At 44.9% G+C, this 21,919-nt stretch overlaps 1 protein-coding gene and 1 long non-coding RNA gene across 2 annotated transcripts in view; one reads left to right on the forward strand and one right to left on the reverse strand.

Moving 5' to 3' along the window:
* Positions 1 to 3,273: 3,273 nt before the first annotated feature.
* Positions 3,274 to 21,919, reverse strand: part of LOC136349371 (uncharacterized) — a 49,682-nt gene continuing 31,036 nt past the window's right edge. The window contains exon 3 of the long non-coding RNA XR_010733790.1: positions 3,274 to 3,546. This is a non-coding gene — a long non-coding RNA (uncharacterized lncRNA). The remainder of the gene's footprint in view (positions 3,547 to 21,919) is intronic.
* On the forward strand, positions 5,745 to 16,269 carry LOC136349316 (discoidin domain-containing receptor 2-like). Its single transcript, XM_066300779.1, has 7 exons — positions 5,745 to 5,913; positions 12,011 to 12,134; positions 12,828 to 12,933; positions 13,214 to 13,698; positions 13,749 to 14,453; positions 14,516 to 14,836; positions 15,828 to 16,269. The coding sequence occupies exons 2-6, from the start codon at positions 12,053 to 12,055 to the stop codon at positions 14,788 to 14,790; spliced, it is 1,653 nt and encodes a 550-aa protein (XP_066156876.1). The 5' UTR covers positions 5,745 to 5,913; positions 12,011 to 12,052; the 3' UTR covers positions 14,791 to 14,836; positions 15,828 to 16,269.

Below are 21,919 nucleotides of genomic sequence, written 5' to 3' on the forward strand. Positions count from 1 at the left end.
ACAAGCCTTAATAAAAGCCAAACAATGGCGATTCCACGTTGGCATCGGCAATAAATCCTTTGAAAACACAACATAATACCTTTCGTAAAGGGCCGCGGGGCGGAGGGAACGACATAGAAGAGAACCAGACAGATCACGAGGCATTATTTTGTATTTCCCTTTGTATTTATACTCCGAGAGGGCATAAATAAGATATTTTATTGTGTAGATCTTTCTCGATTCGCCTGATCCGTTTCAATGGACATTATTGTGGGATAAATCAGGAAATCAGTTCGAGAGCTGTATTGTGCCGTTTTTGCGGCCGCAGGCCTCCCGCGAGATGATCACTAATCATTCTAGTTTGGCCCGATAATTTCAGGAAATTGGACCAAGTCACGGTACGAGTTTTCCCACCCGCATTTGGCTGAATCATCGTTGGAACTGTGAAATTGTGAGGGGACCAAAACGGGAAGCGCAGTAGACAACGTGAGAATGCAGTTTTTTTTGTTTATTTTAATTTTTTTATTGGGACACTCTGTGAACGATGTTCCGCCCATTCACGAGTTGGAGAAATACATCGGCGCGAGGAGAACTCGATTTTCCACGAAAATCTAATTTAAAGATAACTTTGGCAATATTTAATGACGTATGGCAAGTGCTGAAATTGCCGCGAATAAACGCGACTTCGCCATCTTCAATTTAACGGAATGATTTGATTAAACGTCACAGTATATGAGAAACAAATCCGCAGCGCCTCGTTGCCAAACCTCCGCCGTTTGCGCGAATTATCTTTTTCGCTCGTTTAATTTTGTGCCCTCTTTCCGTTCGTCGGCGAGTTGAGCAACAGTCGAAATGCTCCGAGAGCCTTCTGAACGTTTCCGAGACCATCCGGGGGGGTCCTTGGATGCCCCAGAATTTCTGCCGCGTTCGGGAAAACGTGTGAAGTTCGGAAACTCGGAAAACAGCGTCGGAGAAAATTTGAATTTTTTTTTTTTGGAAACTTAATTCAGAACTGCGGCCGGGTCAACAGTAAAAGTTCTGTTAGAAATTGAAGAGTTGCTGCCCTAATTTCGTGCCCGCGAAGCGGCGCAGGACCTCCCAAGGAACTGGGGCCAAATGTCGGACGAGGAATCCTCCCGACTCCTTTCCTGGCCTGAAACCTAGAAACCAACCCAAAGCGGGCGTTAATCTATAAAGTTTTCACATTATCGGCACTAATCCTCGAGAAATTACCGGATTTACGTAATAATTAATATCTGTGTTGCGTGAGCGCTCTGCCAATGACCGACTTTTTGAGTTCGCCACCATTTATTACTTATCAAAGCGCCATGGGCCAGCCCTTGTTGCACCCTTAATCTCTAATAAGTTGTCTTTGCCATTGGCAGCGAACCAAAAACAATAAAAGCGAGCTCAAAAGGAGAGACATCTGTTAATATTTGGATTAGCCTGTGCTCTATTAAAAGGGCTTCGCCTATGAAGAGGTCTGGATGAGTTGCCTTATGGGCCCGTTTCTCGTGCATCCAGCCGTCTGCTATGATCCAAGATCCCACCGTCAATAGTAGATATTTAATTAAACCTGCCCCTCAGGTAAAACGAGGGCCAATTATGTACAACTCCATGAATCTCTATACAATTTATACATCGCGGCAGCCCTCCGGCCCTCGAGCTATATCGGATTTGATTGAAGGGCCTTTGCCGGCGATTTTTCGACTCTGTTTATTGTATGTCCGGATCGGTGGTGCGTTTTTATTATCTTTCATCCTCCCCCTTTTTAGTCGGAACAGTCTCGTATCTCCGGATCAATTCTTGTTGTTTTCACGTTGGCACTTTACAGCATCACAAAAACCGGCTTATTGATTCCTGCTCGCATCATGCAAAAACCATCCACCGGGTTTAGCGAGGCAGCAAATCTGCTAAACAGCGGCTTAAGCCGATTTCTGCCTAATTAGCCGATGATATTGGCTGAAAACCAGGGCCCTCCATTCGTTGCAAATTAATCAGTCCATTGAAAATCGAAGCTACGCGGATTCATTAAGAGCTACTTAATTGCTGCCTCGATTTAATAATCCCCCGTCATAAGTCAATAGCCTTATCTTAAGGGTGGAGGAGGCGAGAGGACGTCTTAACCGACGATCCGGATCTTCTGTTGACTGCGTCTAAATTAAGAGGACTGCGAAAATACAGTCAAATTGAGGAGCTTTTATTTCGGAGCATTTGCAAAATCGAGGCGAAAATTAGCATCGAGGTGACTCCACTCTCACATCCAAAACGAACGAGAAATCGCTGCCATATTCAATTCGGCTTCTCCGCCGGTTTCCGCGATATCGACGGTCCGAATTTAAAAAGTATAAAAAACTGGATTTCACCTGAGAAATTTCCACATTTTGATATTTTATGTCGGGGACAGTTTCCGGAGTCGGGGACGGTGATGCACTTACACCGGGTCGTTCAATCACGGCTTAAGCTCAGTTCTGGTACGCCAGATTGCCGTTATTGTGGCAGCAGCGCGTTTCTTATGGACATCGTCGTTTGCCAGGGCCGGGTTTAGGTGGCCCGAGCTTAAGTCAAGGTTCACCAACTTGAGCCGCGGTTCGCCAACTTGGCCTTCGTGACTTTTTATCATGTCAGCGAGACGGACAACGTCGGACGTTGCAACGTGGCAGGACATTCAATTATAATTTAGTTTCTCAAATTCGCAGCGGTTCCGTACATTTCCTCTGGATCCCCTATTACCGCTAAAGCCCAACGGACAAATCCTCGTGATCAGAATGAGCTTTTTCTAATGCAACCGTCCCAGTTTCCACGAAAAGCTTTTGGGGATGTAAAATAGGCTGTATACAGGACCGGTCTTGGAATCAATTTGCAGTATATTTAGTCTACGGGCTTTAAACTAGGTGACAAATATGCAACAGGCCCGCTTGCCGGGTACATTATTTCGTTGGAACGGCGCCCGGGGGAGCGCAAAGGTGAAAGAAACAGTCAATTTGTTTTGAGGGTATATTGAATATACGATACACCCTCAACCGATAAGAGGGTAAATTTTGCATGGTGGTGCCGTGACGATAAGAAAATTGGATAGCTTATCGACTACCTTGCACTCGCCTTTGTCTTTGGGAGTAAACGAGGCCTAAAGCCTGCGATTCCCGGGCCCGGACAAGCCATCAAACACTTGAATGCTATTAATGGCGCTCCTGGGAAATCTGTCCGAGATCGACGAAAAAGTCCCCACACAATTAAACCAAATCGACCCTTATATTTCTCTCTAGTGCAGAAAAATGTAAACAGTAATAACGGATTATGCAGATTTGATCCTGATTGACGTTAAAACGGTATGAAAATGTTAAAAGTGATAGGGGCTAAACATAACAAAGACCCTTGTCAAAAGCGCGAATGGAAAACTCTTGTTAAACGGTGTTTTTTTGCAAAGCGGGAGGGAAAAACGAATTTTTTAATGGAGCTCCATTGTGGCATTTTTTAAAGCTAGACCTACCTTTTAGGGCCTGAAGGTTGATTGATAATCTCGTGTATGGGCAGTTCGGGCGAGGCGGCGAAGGGGGCCGTTCCGATCTGAAACAAAGAGAAACACTTTAAAAGACAAGAAAAATGAGCTTCAAGTCAGAACGGAAAAATCTGTGCTCGCAGCGTGTGCTGATTGATTTTTCGGCACTTTCAGGAAAAACCTCGTTCGAACTCGTGCTAAATGGACTCAATTCGGCCTCATTGAATAAATTCATATCCAGGTTTTTCAGGGGTCTTAACACGAATCGGGGAGCCGTGAACGTCTCATTTAAAGAAGTCCCGCACGATTTGAACCCATTAGGTCCTGGCAATAACCAAAAGCATAAAACCGCCTTTTACGGGCAACCATTCTCTCCATAACTTTCCGCGGGCAGTTGTGCCTCGAGACCGATAATTTCTAAATTAATTTGTATATTAATTAATTACAATTCTGCAAGTAAACTTGATCCATGTAATGAGCTCAAATCAACCTCTCCAGATAGGATCTTCGCTGCCATTGTTGATTCGCTAATGAGCTGCATCACTAATTGTGCAATTGCATCACTTCACAGTGAATTTACCCCGCGACTTCCCGTTGATCCGTTAATCGCATCATCTCTCCTCAAGGCCAGTGGCAGTTTAATTTCGAAAGTGGGTTGGACGTAATGGTCGCTTTTATAGACGCCATTAAAACGGAAGATATCATAACGATGGAAAACGTCACAAAACGTCTTTCCTGGTGGAAAAGTCGCGGCCGTAAAAATTCCATCGGCTGATTTCCCAGGAGTCCGTCATCGGACACATTTTCTACACGGTCTCTCGGCGTGTATCCTTAATTTTTCACGACAATTTTCCTCTCACTTTATCGAAATGCGGTAGGGCTTTTACCGAAGAAATATGTCCGTGCTTAAAGCTTAAGGGCTTCGGAAGGGCCGTCGTACTTATCGCCCAAATTTAAGTAACACGGAGGATGTAAGGAGGAAAGATTGGGCAAGAAGTTTAGTATTAATAAATCCGAGATGAATGCCACCGCAAAAGTTTACTAATTGATGTATATTAATGTTTTATTCATTGCTTGCGCCGGGGTAGACGCTTCTGAAACATCGGGGAATTAATCATTAGGGCCGCTATTAATTTCTCCAACTCCAACTAACTTCCGTGAACCTGCGGGGTTGCCAAGTGGCCCATCGCCGGCCCCGTTAATTTTGCTAAAATTTTCGGTTTTAATTATTTTAATTAGTTCCACGTAGTTTTCGCCTGGATGCTGTTTCTAGAATGTTTTTCTGGAATCGCTGCTGCAGCTTTGCTACATGCAGGATCAACATCAGAAAGGCTTCGTCAAGCAGGTTTCCCTAGCAAATAAGCTGCACGTTGAAGTTCCCTATTGGCCATCCGGTACGCGTCACCAAGTACGGTTCAGGTTAGTTCAGGTCTAATCAAGTTGGTCGGCTCATGAGAAAGAAGATCGTCGATCGCGACGGAAGAGTTTCTATCAGTTCTTCGGTGGAGAAGATGTTTGTTCCAATTTACGGAAACAATTTAACTATCAGTGTATCTCAACGTTAAGACGTTGAAGACGATTGAACATCTTTCTTCTAGACTCCTGAGCGCTCTCTGGATGCTGCATCCCAGAGATTCTCAGACACCCGAGCTCCTAATGCGAATTACTGGATTCATTAAAGTCTTTACTTAAATCGTTGAATTCTCTCGGAACACGTTCATTTCCCGACATCCTTCGCGTCTTCACTACCTCATCCCGGACAATCCTTTTGGCTATTATTAATTGCGTTCCACGATTTTGATAGCAATGTTTGTTCGTTGTCATCCTTCGTTGTCTATATCGAAGGTCGAACATAGAGAGGCTGGAGCTTTCCAGGGCCATCACTACACGCGAACTGCCGGTACGAAGTGCTCCTCCAAAGTGGATTCTCGACTGGCCTTCCTCATCTTCGGCAGTAGTACCTCTAGATCTTACCACTACCTGTGAGTCCTCATGTAAATTCACCTACGTGAAAACACCGATCGCTGGCAAATTCGAGCAGTCATTTCGACGTTATTTCTGAGGGATTACACACTATTCTATTGGGAGTTTGGCACCTCCTCAGAAAAAATGTTTTGGAAAAATCCCTCTATCCAGAATCCAAATCCCGGAGTGCCATCCCGCGCCGACCCTAGGACCGCTGATACGTCGAGAGTGGGGCAACGTCGGCCGTTCATTGGCCGCAAACTGGCGCAAAAACGTCGGCCCGATCAGTATGTCGCCAGCGCCGGAACGTGATGGTATAGATGTGATTTGACCCTCGAGAGCTTAACGAGATCGGGCGCGAACTTTGAAATTGCGCTTGGACTGGGTTCTTGGGGAAGTTCCTTGTGTGTCAGTTCAGTTGGATCTTATTAATTTCTGCAATTGTCACGAGGATTTTTTGGATCAAATAAGTGAGTATTTTAGTGCGTTTGGGTGAATCCGAGCAACTGATAGTGATAAGGATATGGGTTCGTCGCTATCACATTGTTTTGGAGAGGCAATTATTTGCAAAGCCTTCGGCGGCTGTTTTAATTACTTCTGAAACGGGCACTTAGTTATACGAGGTGTCTTTCGTCCCGAGTCTTCGGATGGTCGCTTTTGTGATCATTTTCAATTCATAAATTCCCATCTGAGCATCAATGAGCGCGTTCAAATTTGGACTCTCTTATTGTTGTTTCGCCTGTACCTACTTGAACACGTCACATGTGTAGCATTCAAAAATAAATAAAGGGGATTTATAATATTTTGTCACCCGAGCCTGAAAACGCGCATTGGGGGCTAATTTATGAAAGGAAATATATTTTTGTTTAGTCTAGGAGTTTTACGAGCGATGGAGCTATGGATGGGCCCCGTAAAAAAAAATTGTCGTTATCGTAGATTATTATGGATCGACAGAAGTCCATTCAATTAAGTGTGCAATAAAACCAGTCGTGATATGTTTATTGATCGGCGGATGTGGTGTTCGCACCTGGAGTTTATGGGAAAATGACGAAAGCAGCGTCTAAAAGGAAGTGTTCAATGGGCGAAACATGAGAGACATGACCACGTTTGAAGACCCCGAAATGCGTGCTTTTGAACGTGGATAATTCCTTATCGATCTAGGGATAATGGTCGAAACTCGACTGGGATAGATCCCATATAAAAAAAAAAACATGCGATCTCCATACCATACAGTGTGGCCAAGATACGGACGTCCGACACGGGGATCTCGTAAACGGTAACAGGTACAGATTCCGAGCTCAAAGAAGGGCCTGCAGAACGCGCACAGACCTACAAAACCATTTTCGCTTTTCGCGAAATTACTCCGACTGAGTCATTTCGAACCCTGATTAACGCAAAACAACGCCCAGTACATCGCGCCTATATGAAATCTGTTAATCATCTCCGAGTTCTTTCCTCTCGCGAGAACCTGCAAAACACCCGGAAACAGCTCAACCGTAAAGTGGCACCTTTGGCTTTACGCTTTAACGCGGTGATATCAATTTGGGGCCCACTCGACTGACTCAGCTTCACGGTTGCTGCCTCCGCACCCAAAAAAACCACAGTTCCATGGGGATTTGGATATAAGGAGCTTATAAGACTGACCGAAATCGCCTTCGTGCTTAAAAAGGGGGCTTGCGCAAATATAATACCTCGGCTATAGAATTACGATTGTTTACATGTAACGTGAGGCCTGGCGATACTTTCTAAGCCACTTGATACTTGCAAGTGTGCACACACACGTAACGAGCCAGCTCATCCCTAGTGGCCTAACCACATGCCCAACCTGTTTTAATGGTTTGCAAGATGGTTAGCACTTGTGCGCCCGTAAATCTAGGTTTACGAGGATGTTTAAAATTTTAACGTTCTGAAATGCTAATGAGTGTTTGGTTTGCAAGAGACCTCTGAGGAATTAAAAATGCCCCATAGAGCTGAATTTCAAAGAGAACAATAGTTATTCACAGCCACGCATTTCTATACAGGATTTGCTATGGATGGATGAGGGCCAACGACACGTTCACAATGCCTTTGTGGCACGTCTGAGTATCGGAAAAATGTACGTGATGCCGTCAATAACCTCGTGTCCAAAAATAATTAGGTTTAATGGGGGTCGTAAATTCTTTGGGGGTGACAAAAGGCCCCATAATGAGCCGCCTATCAGAAGTCAAAGGCATTAGACCGTGGCAAAGTCTAGAGGTTAATTTATGGCTTCGAGAATCGATATTTTTCCGGGAAAGTCATGAACTCTCAGCTCCAGTGCAAACACTCCCATAAGATGGCGCATAAAAAGATAATAAATTGTTCCTGAGATAAATCTCACTCGGCTAAAACGTCCCAGATTAGATGTTTACGTACAGTAAATGTGGCACTAAACAATCAGCGAGGGAAATTTACAGGACCGCAGTGTCATGTTTGTGTTATTAATTTTTCGGTTGGGGCTTCAGAAACCTCAGATCCAGATGCTGTTTATAGATAACATGGTCATTAAGAGATGCACGGCGAAGGCGTATTAAGCTTCCTGCCTTCCACGCTTTTCGGAACTTTTTTCAACCTATGAAATCCTTGAAGTTTACACCAGAACATGCGATCCGGTGATTTCTATTTCATCTCATAATTGCGAAGACGCGACTCTTAAAACTCCCGCAACGAAGACGTGAAATCCGATGTGTTCGCTCTAATTTTTTAAAAATCGCGAAAGTTTCATTTCAAACATCGAGCACAAACGATATGCGGGGCGCGGCTTTATCTCCAAACTCGGTTTATTGCTAAAATTTAACTTAAAGTTAAATTCTCGCCATTTTCACGGGTGCAGGCACCTGCAGTTTGCTTAGATCTCGTGTTAGGCGGCAAGCACGGGACCGTCCGGTCCTTCATGCCCAATCGAGCAGCGACATCTGGAAACAACCAGGCGAAATTAGACGTCAAAAGTCAAATTTGACTTTGCTCACCGTGGTTGCGCAATCAATTGACCCGGCAGTCGGCGCCGATTAAAATCGCAATATCGTCCGCTGTGATGGGCGGGTAGCCATGGCAACATGTTTACCTTAAAAGATCAGCGGGATTAAAGACTCCGTCCCACATACTCTCATTAGCCCCTCTGCTGCTGTGTGATCCTTTTTTAACTTCGGTCAAGAAGCTGAATATCGCTTCATTATTGAGTAGTGGTGGACAAGAGGACGTTGAATACCTTGCGATTTTTAAAGTCAGGATGGTATTAAGGGAGAATCGGAGGTCTCAGGCCGGAGAACCCACTCAGGGGAAGTTTGCTGGCCCTGGTGCGGATAAAAAGCAACATCGAGGTGAGCCGTTCGCACTCCCTTTGACTTAAATTCAAAGGATCGGTGGACTCGAAATTTCCAACTACCGTCAAAAGAAAAAAAGGAAGTCGAGGACTATTGTGGCGGAGGAACAAAGCGCTGCATCTGACCGACTTCTTGTCCATAAATTTCCCGACAGTGGTCAGCACCAAAGCGAAATGGAACAAAGATAGAGAAACCTCAAGGAGTCACAAAATTAGATTCCAAGATCCCTCTTTAAGGATGCTAATCGCTGATGAAGTCGCTTGCGGCAATGCACCATCGTCCAAGTTGCGTGAAAGTGTATTTCGTCTGCCATATTGGATCAGGGAGTAGACTTAAATTAATATTGGCCCTGCGGAGCTGGATATTACAAAATTACTGCAAAACTTGCTCTATTGGTTAATACCGCGTTAGCCCGGCTTGTGCATGATTTATGAGACGCTTAATTAAGATTTCGTTATGTCACTGTCTGGGTCTTCGGAGTATTTAACATGGAACGAAGAACTGCTGTTGCTATTGAGGCGTTCGCCACAAGGACTTGCAACCCAATTAGAGTTGTCGAATCGTCAATTTGCAATTTTTCCCGAAGAACGGAGAAGAAGGCCCGAGCGAGTAAACACAGATCCCCTCGACATTCGCTTAATAACCCGTCCATAATACACCGCTCCACAATAATTTTTCCTCGAACTAAGCCCTTTGATAGAATTTGGTATTCAAATCGCTTCGCATGTAAAGGAACTTTCCCCTCGACAGTATACCTTGAAAGAAGCCCAATATTTAAAGTAATCTAGTTTACAAAAGGCCCTTATTAACCCACCGCGTATACATTCATTACATGCGACCGAGTCTAAGGGCCGCGTTCGGTGCCGGGTCTCTGTAAGACGCCGCTCAGACTGTGATTTTCGAAGGGAGTTCGAGGAGTTCAATGCATGGCACTTTCAATAGATTTTTTTATTTCCTCTTTCTTCGGGGAGCATCAAGGGGAGATAACAAAAAGGCTTACTGGGCGCTTTTGTGGAGTGTTTTGATACCATCCGAAAAACTCTTTCCGAGTCTTGCGATTATTTATAGACACGTTAATCCTGAGACGAGTTAGTAATCTCCGATTATCGGTGTTTACAAGAACAAGTAAGAGCTCGAGAAAGGTAAAAATAAACTTGGGTATCGAATGAGCGACCGGATCTTATCTCAGCCCGTAATTTTGTTCTTGACTTCTTGTCTTGCTTGTCGTGTAGGTCGATAAGGCCGGGAGTTATGGGCGTGGAGTTCCAGATTCGAACGACCTCTGTTAACACGGCTCTTGGCGGTGAAAAAAAAAATAAATAAAAAAAAATTGGGGCTTCTTTGATTTCGAAAGCGTCAGGACGCGAATGCAACGTCAACAGCACATGTTTTTGATGCGATTTATCGAAGACAGGCATCTCGCAAGTCCGACTAACGGCAGAAGATAAAATCACTGGAAACAGAGAGTTTATTTATAAAGAAGTGAAGCAGCTGCTGGTGAACGCGAGAAGAGTTTTTAATTGCCGTTGGCGGCGGCTCCGCCATTCCGATGCCGATGGGCGGCGGGTTAATTTGGCGGAAAAGTTTAGTGTCGGTTTACATCCCGATTATTTTTTAGGTTTTCCAGAATTGCCAGTTTGGTGGTCCCCGATCCGACTTCGGCTAAGAACTAGAAGTCCCAGTGCAGAGCCTCATTTGCTCGTTTCCGTGACACCCCGTATAAATATAAATATCCCGACGGACATCTGTTTTTCTGATCCCTCTCGCTTCGTCCGGTATTGCGCTGATGCTCTTCTCCCGCATATTGTCTTTTTCCTTGACTTTTCAACATCACTTCTGATCATTTGGGAAACCCTGCTAGGCCAATCCTGGCCTCGGCGGTATCCTTTTCTACGTGATGGGTTTTGTGCAAGGATCACTAGGGCCTCGGACCACTGCGTGTTGTCATTTCCATAGCTTACATAATTCAACGTTCGTTTTATCCAGTTGAGGTGCCCTCATCAACTTGTACTGCGCTTTCTGGATTTGGTACTGGCACTCCCAGCGTTTCAAGCAATTGTGAAGGCAGCGGCCGGTCCCCCTTTCAAAGGGTTCCTCGAACGTTTATTGCGCGAATTTACAATTTTCCAAATCCTCACGAACAGTGGCGTTTTCGGTAACGTATCTGGATAATTTTTTCTTTAGTTTGCGCCCTCTCTTCGTCGGAGAAATTGGGAGCTTTGCAGTGCCACATTTCACGCACGTTTTTGCTCAAAAACAGTAGCTCCGTTGATCCTTAACACTTTATAGAACTCCCCAAAATAGGGGCCCGATCCTCGAATCGCGTCTCGCACTCCCGCACTCCCGGACCAAATTTGAAAGACCTCTCTAACGTTGGTTAGTACATCCCTGTCCCTAATAGGCCCCTCATTAGCGAATCGTACCAGCGGCGACTCGCCTCACACTCACACAGCGCACGGCATAATGACTCTATTGTTCGGGCTGTCAAAAAACAGCATTCATTTGTTTATTTTATACAAGGTGTTTGTTCGGATGTTCCTCGTGCATACAATGGCGACGACGGGGATTGAATGGTAATAATTCGAAAGGCGTTTTCGGTCTGGAGCTGACAAAGAACCAAATCCGCAACTGCAGACAGTGGTTCCTGCGAGATTGCCCGTTGAGATGTCTGTCGCGGCCGGTGCCACTCGGGGTTTTACACGTATGCCCGGTAGAAAATGTTTGTTTGCCTTCGTATGAGGGACTAAAGCTCCCGATAGCAGATAAAACTTTAAACTATCGGAGTTATCACGAGTAAATAAACGATTGTCTAATCATGGAAAATCGATTTTTATTGCCTTTATGGCGACTGGGTGTCATCACAATGAGCCGATAAATCACTGGGAACGATCAATTTAATTTCCGATGGATATTTAATTATTCTTTATGGCTCAGCACTACATTTGTTTAAACAAGTTGACATTGTGCACGACCAACAATGTTAATTAGGTGAAAAACACTGGAACAAATATAAACGATAGGGCGTAGTTCCTAAATCTTTTAAGCTTTGTGTTTGGGATAATCCGGCTTAAATTCATCCTAATTGGCCATAAATCGTTGTTTCCCGTCCGCTTAAGTGTTTAATTGTCTTCTTGCCGAGGATATTGTGTTTCACGCCACTGGAAAACTGCGCCCCTGACCGCACGTTTTATAAAGATTTAAATACACAAATTGGCGTTTGTTCCAGGAACCACAAAGAGCAGAACCAAGGCGGAACAAATGAGCAGAAATGACGTTGGAGACTGAAATTTACGCCTTTGTCCTTGTCACACTCGCTGCCAGTCTGCCTCACGTTGGGGCAGTGGACTATTGTAAGTATTTCTGTAAAGCAAAACACCCAAAACAAAGTTTTCGCGGAAGTTCGACACGAAAGGGGGGTTTGAAATATGGCCGCTGCTCCCCAGGTTGCTGCAGAAACTAGGGGGGCCATTTTTCACTCCACCGCCAATATAAAATGGTCTTGTGCAGGTAAACTGGGAAGAGAAATTACTGTCCTTAATATAATGGAGGTATAAAATGGCGATTGGAAATATTTCGGGGAATTATTCTCGATTTTACCGCCGGACGATATAGACCGCTCCGTTGCACGCCACTGCTCGATCCCGAATTGATTTGAAAATTTTTAATTGCGACGCAGGGAAGACATCAATCTGTCATTGACATCAATCTGTCTGACATGGTCGCATCGCCTTCGAGACAACCCTGTAACCGCGAAGGCCTCGGCGGTGCGATACAGGGTGTCCCAAAAACACCGATCCAAATGAGTATCGGGTGCTACGTGGCAAAAAATGATTTACTTCCAGAGGAGACCGCTTTGCGTCAATTTCCGATGGAGCCTCTTCGAGCTCAATTTTCAGCCGAGCATGGACACGTCTGACCGTTTCAGCTCCTATCGCATAAATACCCCTTTACTGGAGGAAATTGAAACCTTCTCAAGTCATTATTACATCTACCTAGCCCCATTAAAATCCACTTGCCTTCAAACGTCTTAATTATTGTTTCAGCTCAGTGCATAGCGCCGCTGGGCATGGAAAGTGGCCTCATCAAAGACCAAGACATATCGGTCAGCTCCACTTTTGACCATAAATATGTAGGAGCACGTCACGCAAGGTAATTTCTCGGACGCGTTATTATTTAAACGATGCCTGTCATTGGACTTGCCGATATTTCACCGAAGAAATTCCCCCCTTTGGCAGGCTCGTAATGCCCCACAAGCCGGAGATATATAAAACGGATGATTTACTTCGGGAAGTTTTATATCTCTCCATCTCTAGAACTTTACGTTAAAAATGATCTCCTTCGGCCATAAATTCCTGGCTTGCCAAAACATCCGCGAGTTATAGATTCTTATTTGTACAAAGTTTTAATGGGGCCAACTTTATGTATACAGAATCCGGACAGAGAACGAGGGGGGAGCGTGGTGTCCCCAGTCTCAAGCCGACCCTGATACCAAAGAGTGGATTGAAATAGATCTACACTCGGTACATTTAATCACCGCAACAGAAACCCAGGGCCGGTTTGGGAACGGGCAAGGGGTGGAGTACAGCGAGGCCTACAAGCTCGAGTACTACAGACCGAGGCTCAACAAGTGGATTCGGTACAGGGCGGAGACCAATGAGGACGTGCTCAAGGGCAACATCAATACCTACTTGGAGTCGAAGACTGTCCTCAGTCCCCCCATCCTCGTCAGCAAGCTCCGATTCTTGCCTTTTAGTTTGCACAAGAGGACGGTGTGCATGAGGGTGGAGGTATATGGGTGCAAATGGTCCGATGGGATCGTCAGCTACTCCATGCCTCAAGGGGACAAGAGAAATAGCTGGGAATTCTACGATTCTAGCTATGATGGCCATTGGGATGGGGAGAAGCTCAAATACGGTGAGTTATTTTCTTATTTACGAAGTCTTAACTTCACAGGCTTCTCGCAGGTTTGGGACAGCTGACTGACGGGCAAATAGCACCGGATGACTTCAAGCTGTCCTTCCACGAATCTGGCCAAGGATGGGTGGGCTGGCGGAACGACACAAGGGACAATAAACCCGTGGAGATCATCTTTGAATTCGACAAGATACGAGAGTTCACAGCCGTTAACATCTACACCAACAACCAGTTCACCAAAGAAGTGCAAGTCTTCAACGAATCCAAAGTCTTCTTCAGCATCGGAGGCAAACGCTACAAAGGGGAGCCCATCACCTACGACTCGTTCGAGGATAAAATCATGGAAACGCCAAGGAACGTCTCCATCAAGCTGCACCATCGTGTGGGTCGCTTCGTGAAGGTGCAACTCTACTTCTCCTCCAGGTGGATATTGATCAGTGAAGTGTCCTTTGAGAGCTCCCCAGTGACGGGCAATTTCAGCGAAGAGGACGACTTGCCCGAAGCCAGCAAAGCCCCTACTGACGATTTTGTGGCCCTTAGTGGCAGGGATAATACTAAAAAAGTGATAAGTGCAGTGAACAATCAAAGCGGGTTCGGCCAGTATTTGGGCATTATGGTGGGTTTGTTTATGGTTTTGGTGGTGTTCTTGGTCGCGGTAGTTTCGTATGTATTATACCAACATCGACGGTATAAAAGCTCGCCCAGACCTAGTCAAGTCCCCGACAAGGCTGCCTTGTATCGGCCGCCTTCATTGGGTAAGTTATTAGCGGAAACTTAACGGCTGATATAGATAAAAACGGTTTTGGTGGTGCATCAGGTCACCTGACAACCACTTCGTCAGATTACGCCGACTACGCAGAACCACTCCAACGAAGTCAGACCTCCAGGACTCCTCCGGATCGCCAGTTATTCTTTCCCAAACCCCCGCTAGTCCCGCCCCCCTCGGAGCAGCATTACGCCGCTACTGACGTATGTAAATCCGAGTATAAACCTCAATTCACGCCACCTCCTCCCCCCCTGAGCACCCCCCCGCCCGTGAGACTGCTGCGCCAGCCCAGATACGTATCCGGGAGGACCTACGTTGGACCTTAACTCAATTCCCCCACGTCTGTGATATTTTTATTGAGTAGTATTTGAGGTAAGTGCCGTTTCTTTGTGTCTTTAAGTGATAAATCGTTTGAAGGTCCCATTGTCCGGGAGGGTCTAAGCGAGCGAACCAGTGCACCAGCATAATTTTCAATTAACGAAATCTGTTTTAAATTACTTCGAAAACGCCCGATAAGACTTAAAATAGGTCCCAGTTGTTGGAGTAGTTGTATCGCAAGGAGTTACGGAACAGGAGCGTATTAAGGCAAGACGAATTGTTGAGTTTATAAATTGGGCCCGAAACGGGCTCGGAGCATTGTCGCGTGTGCGGTGAAATTGCAGCTTTTTCGAAGTAAAAATGGGTAGTGCGGAGGCGCCATCTGCCGGCCGAATTGCACGTCCGGGACGTGACGCCACTGTCTAGCGACGGACCGTCAAAGACGCGGCAGAGAAAATGCGAAAATGACCTCGTGTGACGATCGTCAAAATGACGTGCGTGACAAAAGTCAAATCTACCCGATGCGTATATTTCTAGTTGCAAATCTTGAGTTCGAACGTGGGAGAACGTCCGAATCTCGCCGGCGCGGGCTCTCACACAGTGCGGCGAAGTGCCGATTGTGCAGGTCAAAATTCCTAGTTAATTATTCTGATAATTTTTCCGTTTGGTTCGTGGCGAATGCCGGCCTAACGAAATTCGTTCCCGGTCGGCAGGGGTAGAAGGCACCCCAGTCCCGTCCTGGCGAAGTCGTCACGTCACTGGGACGAATACCATAAATCAAAAAACTTCTGGTGAACCTTTTAAGACATTCCCTTGTAATCTAAAAATACTTCTCGTGCTTTATTGGGCTAATTTTACATCGCGGGCCTTGTTTCCAGCTCAAAAAATTACAGGCCGACTTCTTAAAATTTATTGCTTCGATCGCTGATACTGGCACAAGTTTTATGGCCCTCGATGATTGATGCTTGGGAGTGTGGGCTTCTACGCCTTCGGCCTCGAAGAACTGAAATTTCTTATGATCCGACGGAATTTCTCTTTGTTTCAGCTATGCCTACCCCCCTAGTGGCGCAATGGACTATCCTGATAAGGCTGATGAACTTACCAAATAGTACTGCTTTACCCCCGTTATACTATAGTTGTATTTATGTAACAGAAACTGCCCTTATCTGCATAATAATGTGCTTCAATATCTTAACTCTAAGACAATCCCTTGAGAATACTATTATAAACGAAAGCAAAGGCAATGAAATTTCTACTAAATGTGGTAATAATTATAGTATTATTAACTTTAAGACTTTTTGTATATAATTAAGACTATTGATGACTGTAGGTGAACATATGCTTTTGTAGATCGACATTCTGATGACCAACAGGTGTGTTTCCGAAGACTTCGAATTTGTACATATCGATATTTATAGTATCTGGCTCACTGTGTATATAAGTACTATTAAACTCGTCAATGGTATACAATAAAATGCAAATTATTACAAAAAGCTGTTTCATTTAGACGTCGATTACTCAATTATTACGAGCGGGAACTAGCTCTTTATGCGGTCGGAAATCGGCCAATTTTCGCGGGACAAAAAGACGTTTATGTCAGGGTTTTCCCGAGATTTGCAAGTTTCCCGATTTCCCCCGGAACGCAAACAGACTTAATAACTCGTCCAAATATTTTAGATTAATTAGGGGGAAAATTAGCTTCGTCTGTTTGATTGGGACGTTGTTCTCGAGCGGAAGGAGAAAAGTTGGATTTTTATCCCTCGCAGGTACGCAGTTAAACAAAGATATATCCAAGTGCTCTCGCAAGGAAAATTGGCAAGAAAGACAAACAAATCGCCCCGTCTTCGATTTCAACGATGGCAATAAGTTCTTTTATATTCCGTAAGTGCCGCTTTTTGTCTTCCAAAATGCTCGCCGGGCCGTAAATATGTTTTATCTCTCTCCTACAATTGAACCGATAGAGGTAACCACCACGTAAGCCAGTTTACTTCATAAGCCCCGCAGAGGCAAAAATTAACCCCCTTAGCTGGGACGGCCCTAAAACATCTTTCCCAAACGAAACAATGTGCTCCTCGCGTACATGCTCCAGGGTTCATTCCAGCTTATTATGCCCTGGGGCTGGTTCACATGGGGCGCAAAAAAACACAATGGCAGTCGAACAAATTATTTTCTCTACATCTATGAGACCAGTCGATATTAATGCACGTGCCGAATTTCGGTTTACACGTGCATGAAACCCACGGTCTACAATGGAAATGTCGTCTCTGCGAGGTCGATTTGATTATAGTGGGGTCGGACATAGCACCGAGCGCAGCGATCCAATCATACAATCAGTTTTCCTAATATAAAAGCGGTAATAGGAAAGTTTCGTTTATTCACGAGTAACGGTCGAACGTTTCGGGGTTTGGGGCGAATTTCTGGAAGGGCACACACGCACCCATCGACCCAGGACACCAGACAGCTGACGCACCAAAGGACGCGGGATTATTCTGAAAACTGATTTGTCCCGATTGCCGCGAAAGCTCGCTCGAACTCGATTTTTCGCCATCCAACCGCAACTGACTTCTTCAGTTCCACGGGCGAATTTATGTTGTGTTTGGTCCGTCCTCACAATACCGCGGACAACGGACGTGCCCTACCGGGGGGTGATTTTGATTGCTAAACATATTTTACCGTCCCCTAGGTATAGAATTTGGCACTCCATTGTCCTATACGTACACCATTTGCAAATTGCGCCTTTGCCTAATAAATCTCGTTTTCAATGGGCGACTGTTTTTAATCAAAATTGTTGCCCGACAAATATGTAATTACCATAGCGCCAATTACAATTTCCGCAATACCGAGAATCCAGCTCTGAGGGGCCAACAACTGGTATCTACGGAGCTGTCTCAAAAAGGATATCTGGGACGTGTGCCGTGCGGGATCATACTAATAGCCGACCTGACGTAATGGAGATAACGAGGAAGGTGCACTGTTTGGAGGCCTAATTATGTACCTCTGCTGCTTCTTGGAAGTGCTCCTTGCGCAACTATTAATATCCCGAAAACAGTTCTTTCGCTTGTGACCTCTGTATGAAGGGACACGTCAGAACGGATGAGCAATTAATCATCCAGTTGTAAGCAGATACGAAAATAGCTTCACACTTCACTTACCAAGACAAGGTGTTAATGAACGTATTCAACGCACAAAAAAATCCGGGCACGTGAAACATGTATGATAATTCCTCGTATTTGCAGAAACAAAAGGTTTCCGTTTACCATAACTTGGGCAAACAGCTTCCTGTCGCCCAATACCAAGAACAATCACTGAAAAAATTCCTTTTGTATTGTGGCATTCTAATGAATTTGTCACGGACGAGCTGAATATCAAACATTCAGCTAAGCACCGAGCGAGGAGGGTGGCAATTTGATGAATAACTGCCCCCGTTATGGATATACGGGGTCAGCTGTGCATTCGTTGAGTTCCCAACAATGAACCGTGTAGGGGGTATTTCGGCTAAATAGCCAAATCGGCTATTTTGTGATGTATGGTACATCTGTCAGCAACTTTTACGTGAATGGGCCTTGTTGATTTTGCGTCACATTTGATCGCCATTAATCACACGTAATCGCTAACGCGGAAAGAGGAAGAATGGCTCGGAGAGCTCTGTGGAGGTGTGAAAAACCTAATGACGCGTCTGCAGTGAGGTGGCAGTGCGTACCGAAGACCTCCCTTCGGCATTTCCTCTGGTCTCGCGTGAGCTTTTCGCGAGATCCGGCATTACGCAGCGAGGAGAACACTCAAAATCCTGTCAACCGACTTTCCTAAGATAGAGATTAGTTAAATAGCAACGCTGCAACGTTCTTTTGTTTCCGGGGGCACGTGGCTGACATAAGCCGATGACGTCGTCAATTGTCAGCAAGCGAGCCGTGTTGTCAAACCTCGCCAGTTGCCTTGAGACAAACCTCTTTCTTCTAATTGAAATCGCTCGCGATGACGCGATAACGAAGCAACACCGTCGGATATCTGCATTTCCAAGGAAACTGCACCTCCTCCTCCGCCGCAATTCGAAATCCCCTCGCGTTATTTAAAAGCCGAATGACCATCGAATCCGGCAATGAACCTCAATGAGAGTTTATTGGACCGAACAGGAGTCAAAGAAGTTAACTGAAATTCAATTAGAAAATATGTGAAGGCGATATCGTTGCGAGTAAATTTGATTTATGTCGTTGTTTGTCTTCGATAATGCGGATAATTGATTGAGACCAAATGAATTCGGTTGCGTTACTCCTGGCGTTTCAGGAAAGTTCTGCCGAACTTAATGAATGTCTGAGGTATTATACCTATAAACTCGCCCTAGTGTCATAGATATAAAGGGCTAAAGCGAGATTTGCGCGGTGACAAGCCAATATCCAGGAAGCGACAGGAGATAAACAAACTAATCCGGGCTGGATCAGGAGTTAGCCCCGTAACTGGGTCTGAAATGATTTCCCTGGGGCCTGATGGTTTTAGAGGCAGTTTTACTATCCGTCATTTAGAAACCACGGGAAAAATATTCAATAAACTGTGATGAAACTTCCCGATTCTGTCCCTCTCAAACGCGATTTGTAATAAAACTCTCTCTGGCAAAAGGAAAATATAATTTCCCTTCCATAACGAGATACAATCCTATGAATATAAATCACAGCGTACATAAGAGTTTTCCAGGGAAAAAAACCTAAATATCGACTGAATGGGGGAAATTTTAAATTAAAAAGTTGAGGTTATTTACGTTTGCAGTGGCAGGTATTCGAATCTGAGGAAGGAAGAATATTAAATTTCGGATTATTAAACTTTTTAAGGGCCGCGGGGAAATCGTATTTGGATTATTGCCAAATTAGAACGAGATTATTGCTGTTTGAAGACCCAATCTGAAAATTGACGGATTCTCTCATCGGAAAGTTCAATGATAGTTCCGTCGGACAGTCCCGACTCAGCCCCGTCTTCAAGATTTTTCGGTCACCGGGACAATCGCTCCGACCGGTATTTTGACGGCCGGATGGCGTTGGGTTCGTCGGAATCACAGTCAAAACCTCGGGAGGACAGAACCTTCTCCGACTTCGGAACAGGCCCTGAAGGATACGTCTTCAGGGCTGGAGAGGACCGCGAACGGGCACTAACTCTCCGCTCGTCTTCTGCTAGGCGATTCCGCCGTCTTTTCGTCCGCAGTGTTTTCACGACATTTACCGTCACTTTGGGCCATTTCGATCTTGTTCCAGTTCTTTTTGCCCTTCGTGTCATCGACAGGGTGTTCGTGATGTCTCTGCGCCTTCGCATGTTCGAGCTGTATCCTTTCAAGTTGCGGGACAACGCCACTCTTCCCCTTTTCAATCGCTTTGTCTACGGCCTTCTAGTCCTCTGTCGCATGGTTAACAATCTAGATCTACAACGTAGATCTAAATTGCGCTTATTTATCTTTTTAAAAAAGTTGCTTACGTCACCGGTAAGGTGAAACTGCCGATGTTTTTTTTATTAGAAACGTCGGTCTAGTGACGCCTCAAATTAAAGGTATTTCAAAGTTGCATTCACTAGCGTGATGTGATTCAAAATACATCGAGTAGTTGTTGAGAAAGCAGATATAGATTTCACAAAAAATCCAATACGAATTCAGTTAAATCCTCGCAGTGCGTGAATAACGGAAAACACGCGTTTGTCGATGGGAACCTGATTAATTCCTGATTTTTTTGCAAATTTTTTGCTTATTTTTATCTATTTATTTCTCGTTTTAGTTATTATTATTACAATTTTAATCTAAAGACTGTTCGTGACCACAAAATCGAAAACGAACCAATTTCCCTTTCAACAAAGAAGTTTTTCCGTCGCTTGCGCACTATTCAACTCAGCTTGTATTGTATTTTTTTTTTTTACGAAATTTATAGCTATTTTTCTCAAAAACTGTTCCATAGATTTCGAATCGCATTACACCATCGAATCTAGTTTTTAAAGACCTGGACTAACCTGACTCATGTTGCAGCTCAAAAAGTCGGCAATTTTGCTCTATCCTCGGCGTAAGCGAAATAGTTAAAAGGGCGAGTTGACGAGAATTCAGAGCCCCACGGTACACATCCGGAGGAAATTTTTACCCTTTTCTTCGACAATGGAAATTGTTTCCGTACATTTGCGTTTTCTCTTGAGATTGCGACGTCCATACGTGCACGGCCGTGCTCGGGTGTTTGGTCACCGCGTCTTGACCTTCCGTGGCCTTTCCTGCTACGTTTGCCCCAAGGGCTGCTATCTGGTAATGCAACGTGTCGTTTCTTGTGCCTTCCGCGTTAGTTTCCCTTCACCGGTGCGAGCTGCAAGGGCTCGGGGGCAGGCGGCATCCCTGATCACCGCGTAGAAGTGCGGATAAGTCTTTGACCCCTTGGTCAACACGATCGGACACTCTGCAGTCATGCCATACATCCGAAGCTTTATGGGTCGTGGAAACGAACACACGTCCCAGATACAAATCTAGGCACCATTATGCTAATTTTATGGTATACGTTGTCACTAATAACGTCAAAAGATTAAGGACTTTACAGGTACCTCGCTTAAATGTTTACAAGGTGGCCTTTGATAACCATCTCCATGGGAATTTTAAAATCATATATGAGACATAAATATGAAATCTTGAGAACGGCGGGCATGCCGCCACCGTGGGCGTGCCCCATACACCCCCCGACTTCCTAATTGGGTCGAACACATTGGCCCATATCGAGTTCTTTCAGCAACATCTCCTTCGTTAACCCTGACATTGGCTTAAATAATCGTTTGCATATGTTCGAAAACTGTTTTAAGTGGGAGTCGGAACATCGCAGGTTTCCAGGTAGTACTATTACACCGCAGTATCAAATAGTCAAATTCCAAGGGTCATAAATTATCGACCATCTTGACCTTTTAAATCCCTATTGTACCTGCATGAACAAATTTGGTAAACGTAATTTGAGTGCACCACGGCGGTACCGAAACTTGTCTCGCTGAAGTGTCTCGATTTAGTACGTGGGTGCCAAAGTGTTAACTTAACAAAATGGAACAACAGCTTCGGAGATTTACGACGGTCATAAGAAGAAGAAGACTAACGGGACCCTTTCAAGTAGGAGAAAATCATTCCAAATTGGGTACCGGAGCTTAAGTTCA

This window comes from Euwallacea fornicatus, chromosome 37, assembly GCF_040115645.1.
Source record: "Euwallacea fornicatus isolate EFF26 chromosome 37, ASM4011564v1, whole genome shotgun sequence".
Lineage (NCBI taxonomy): Eukaryota > Metazoa > Arthropoda > Insecta > Coleoptera > Curculionidae > Euwallacea > Euwallacea fornicatus.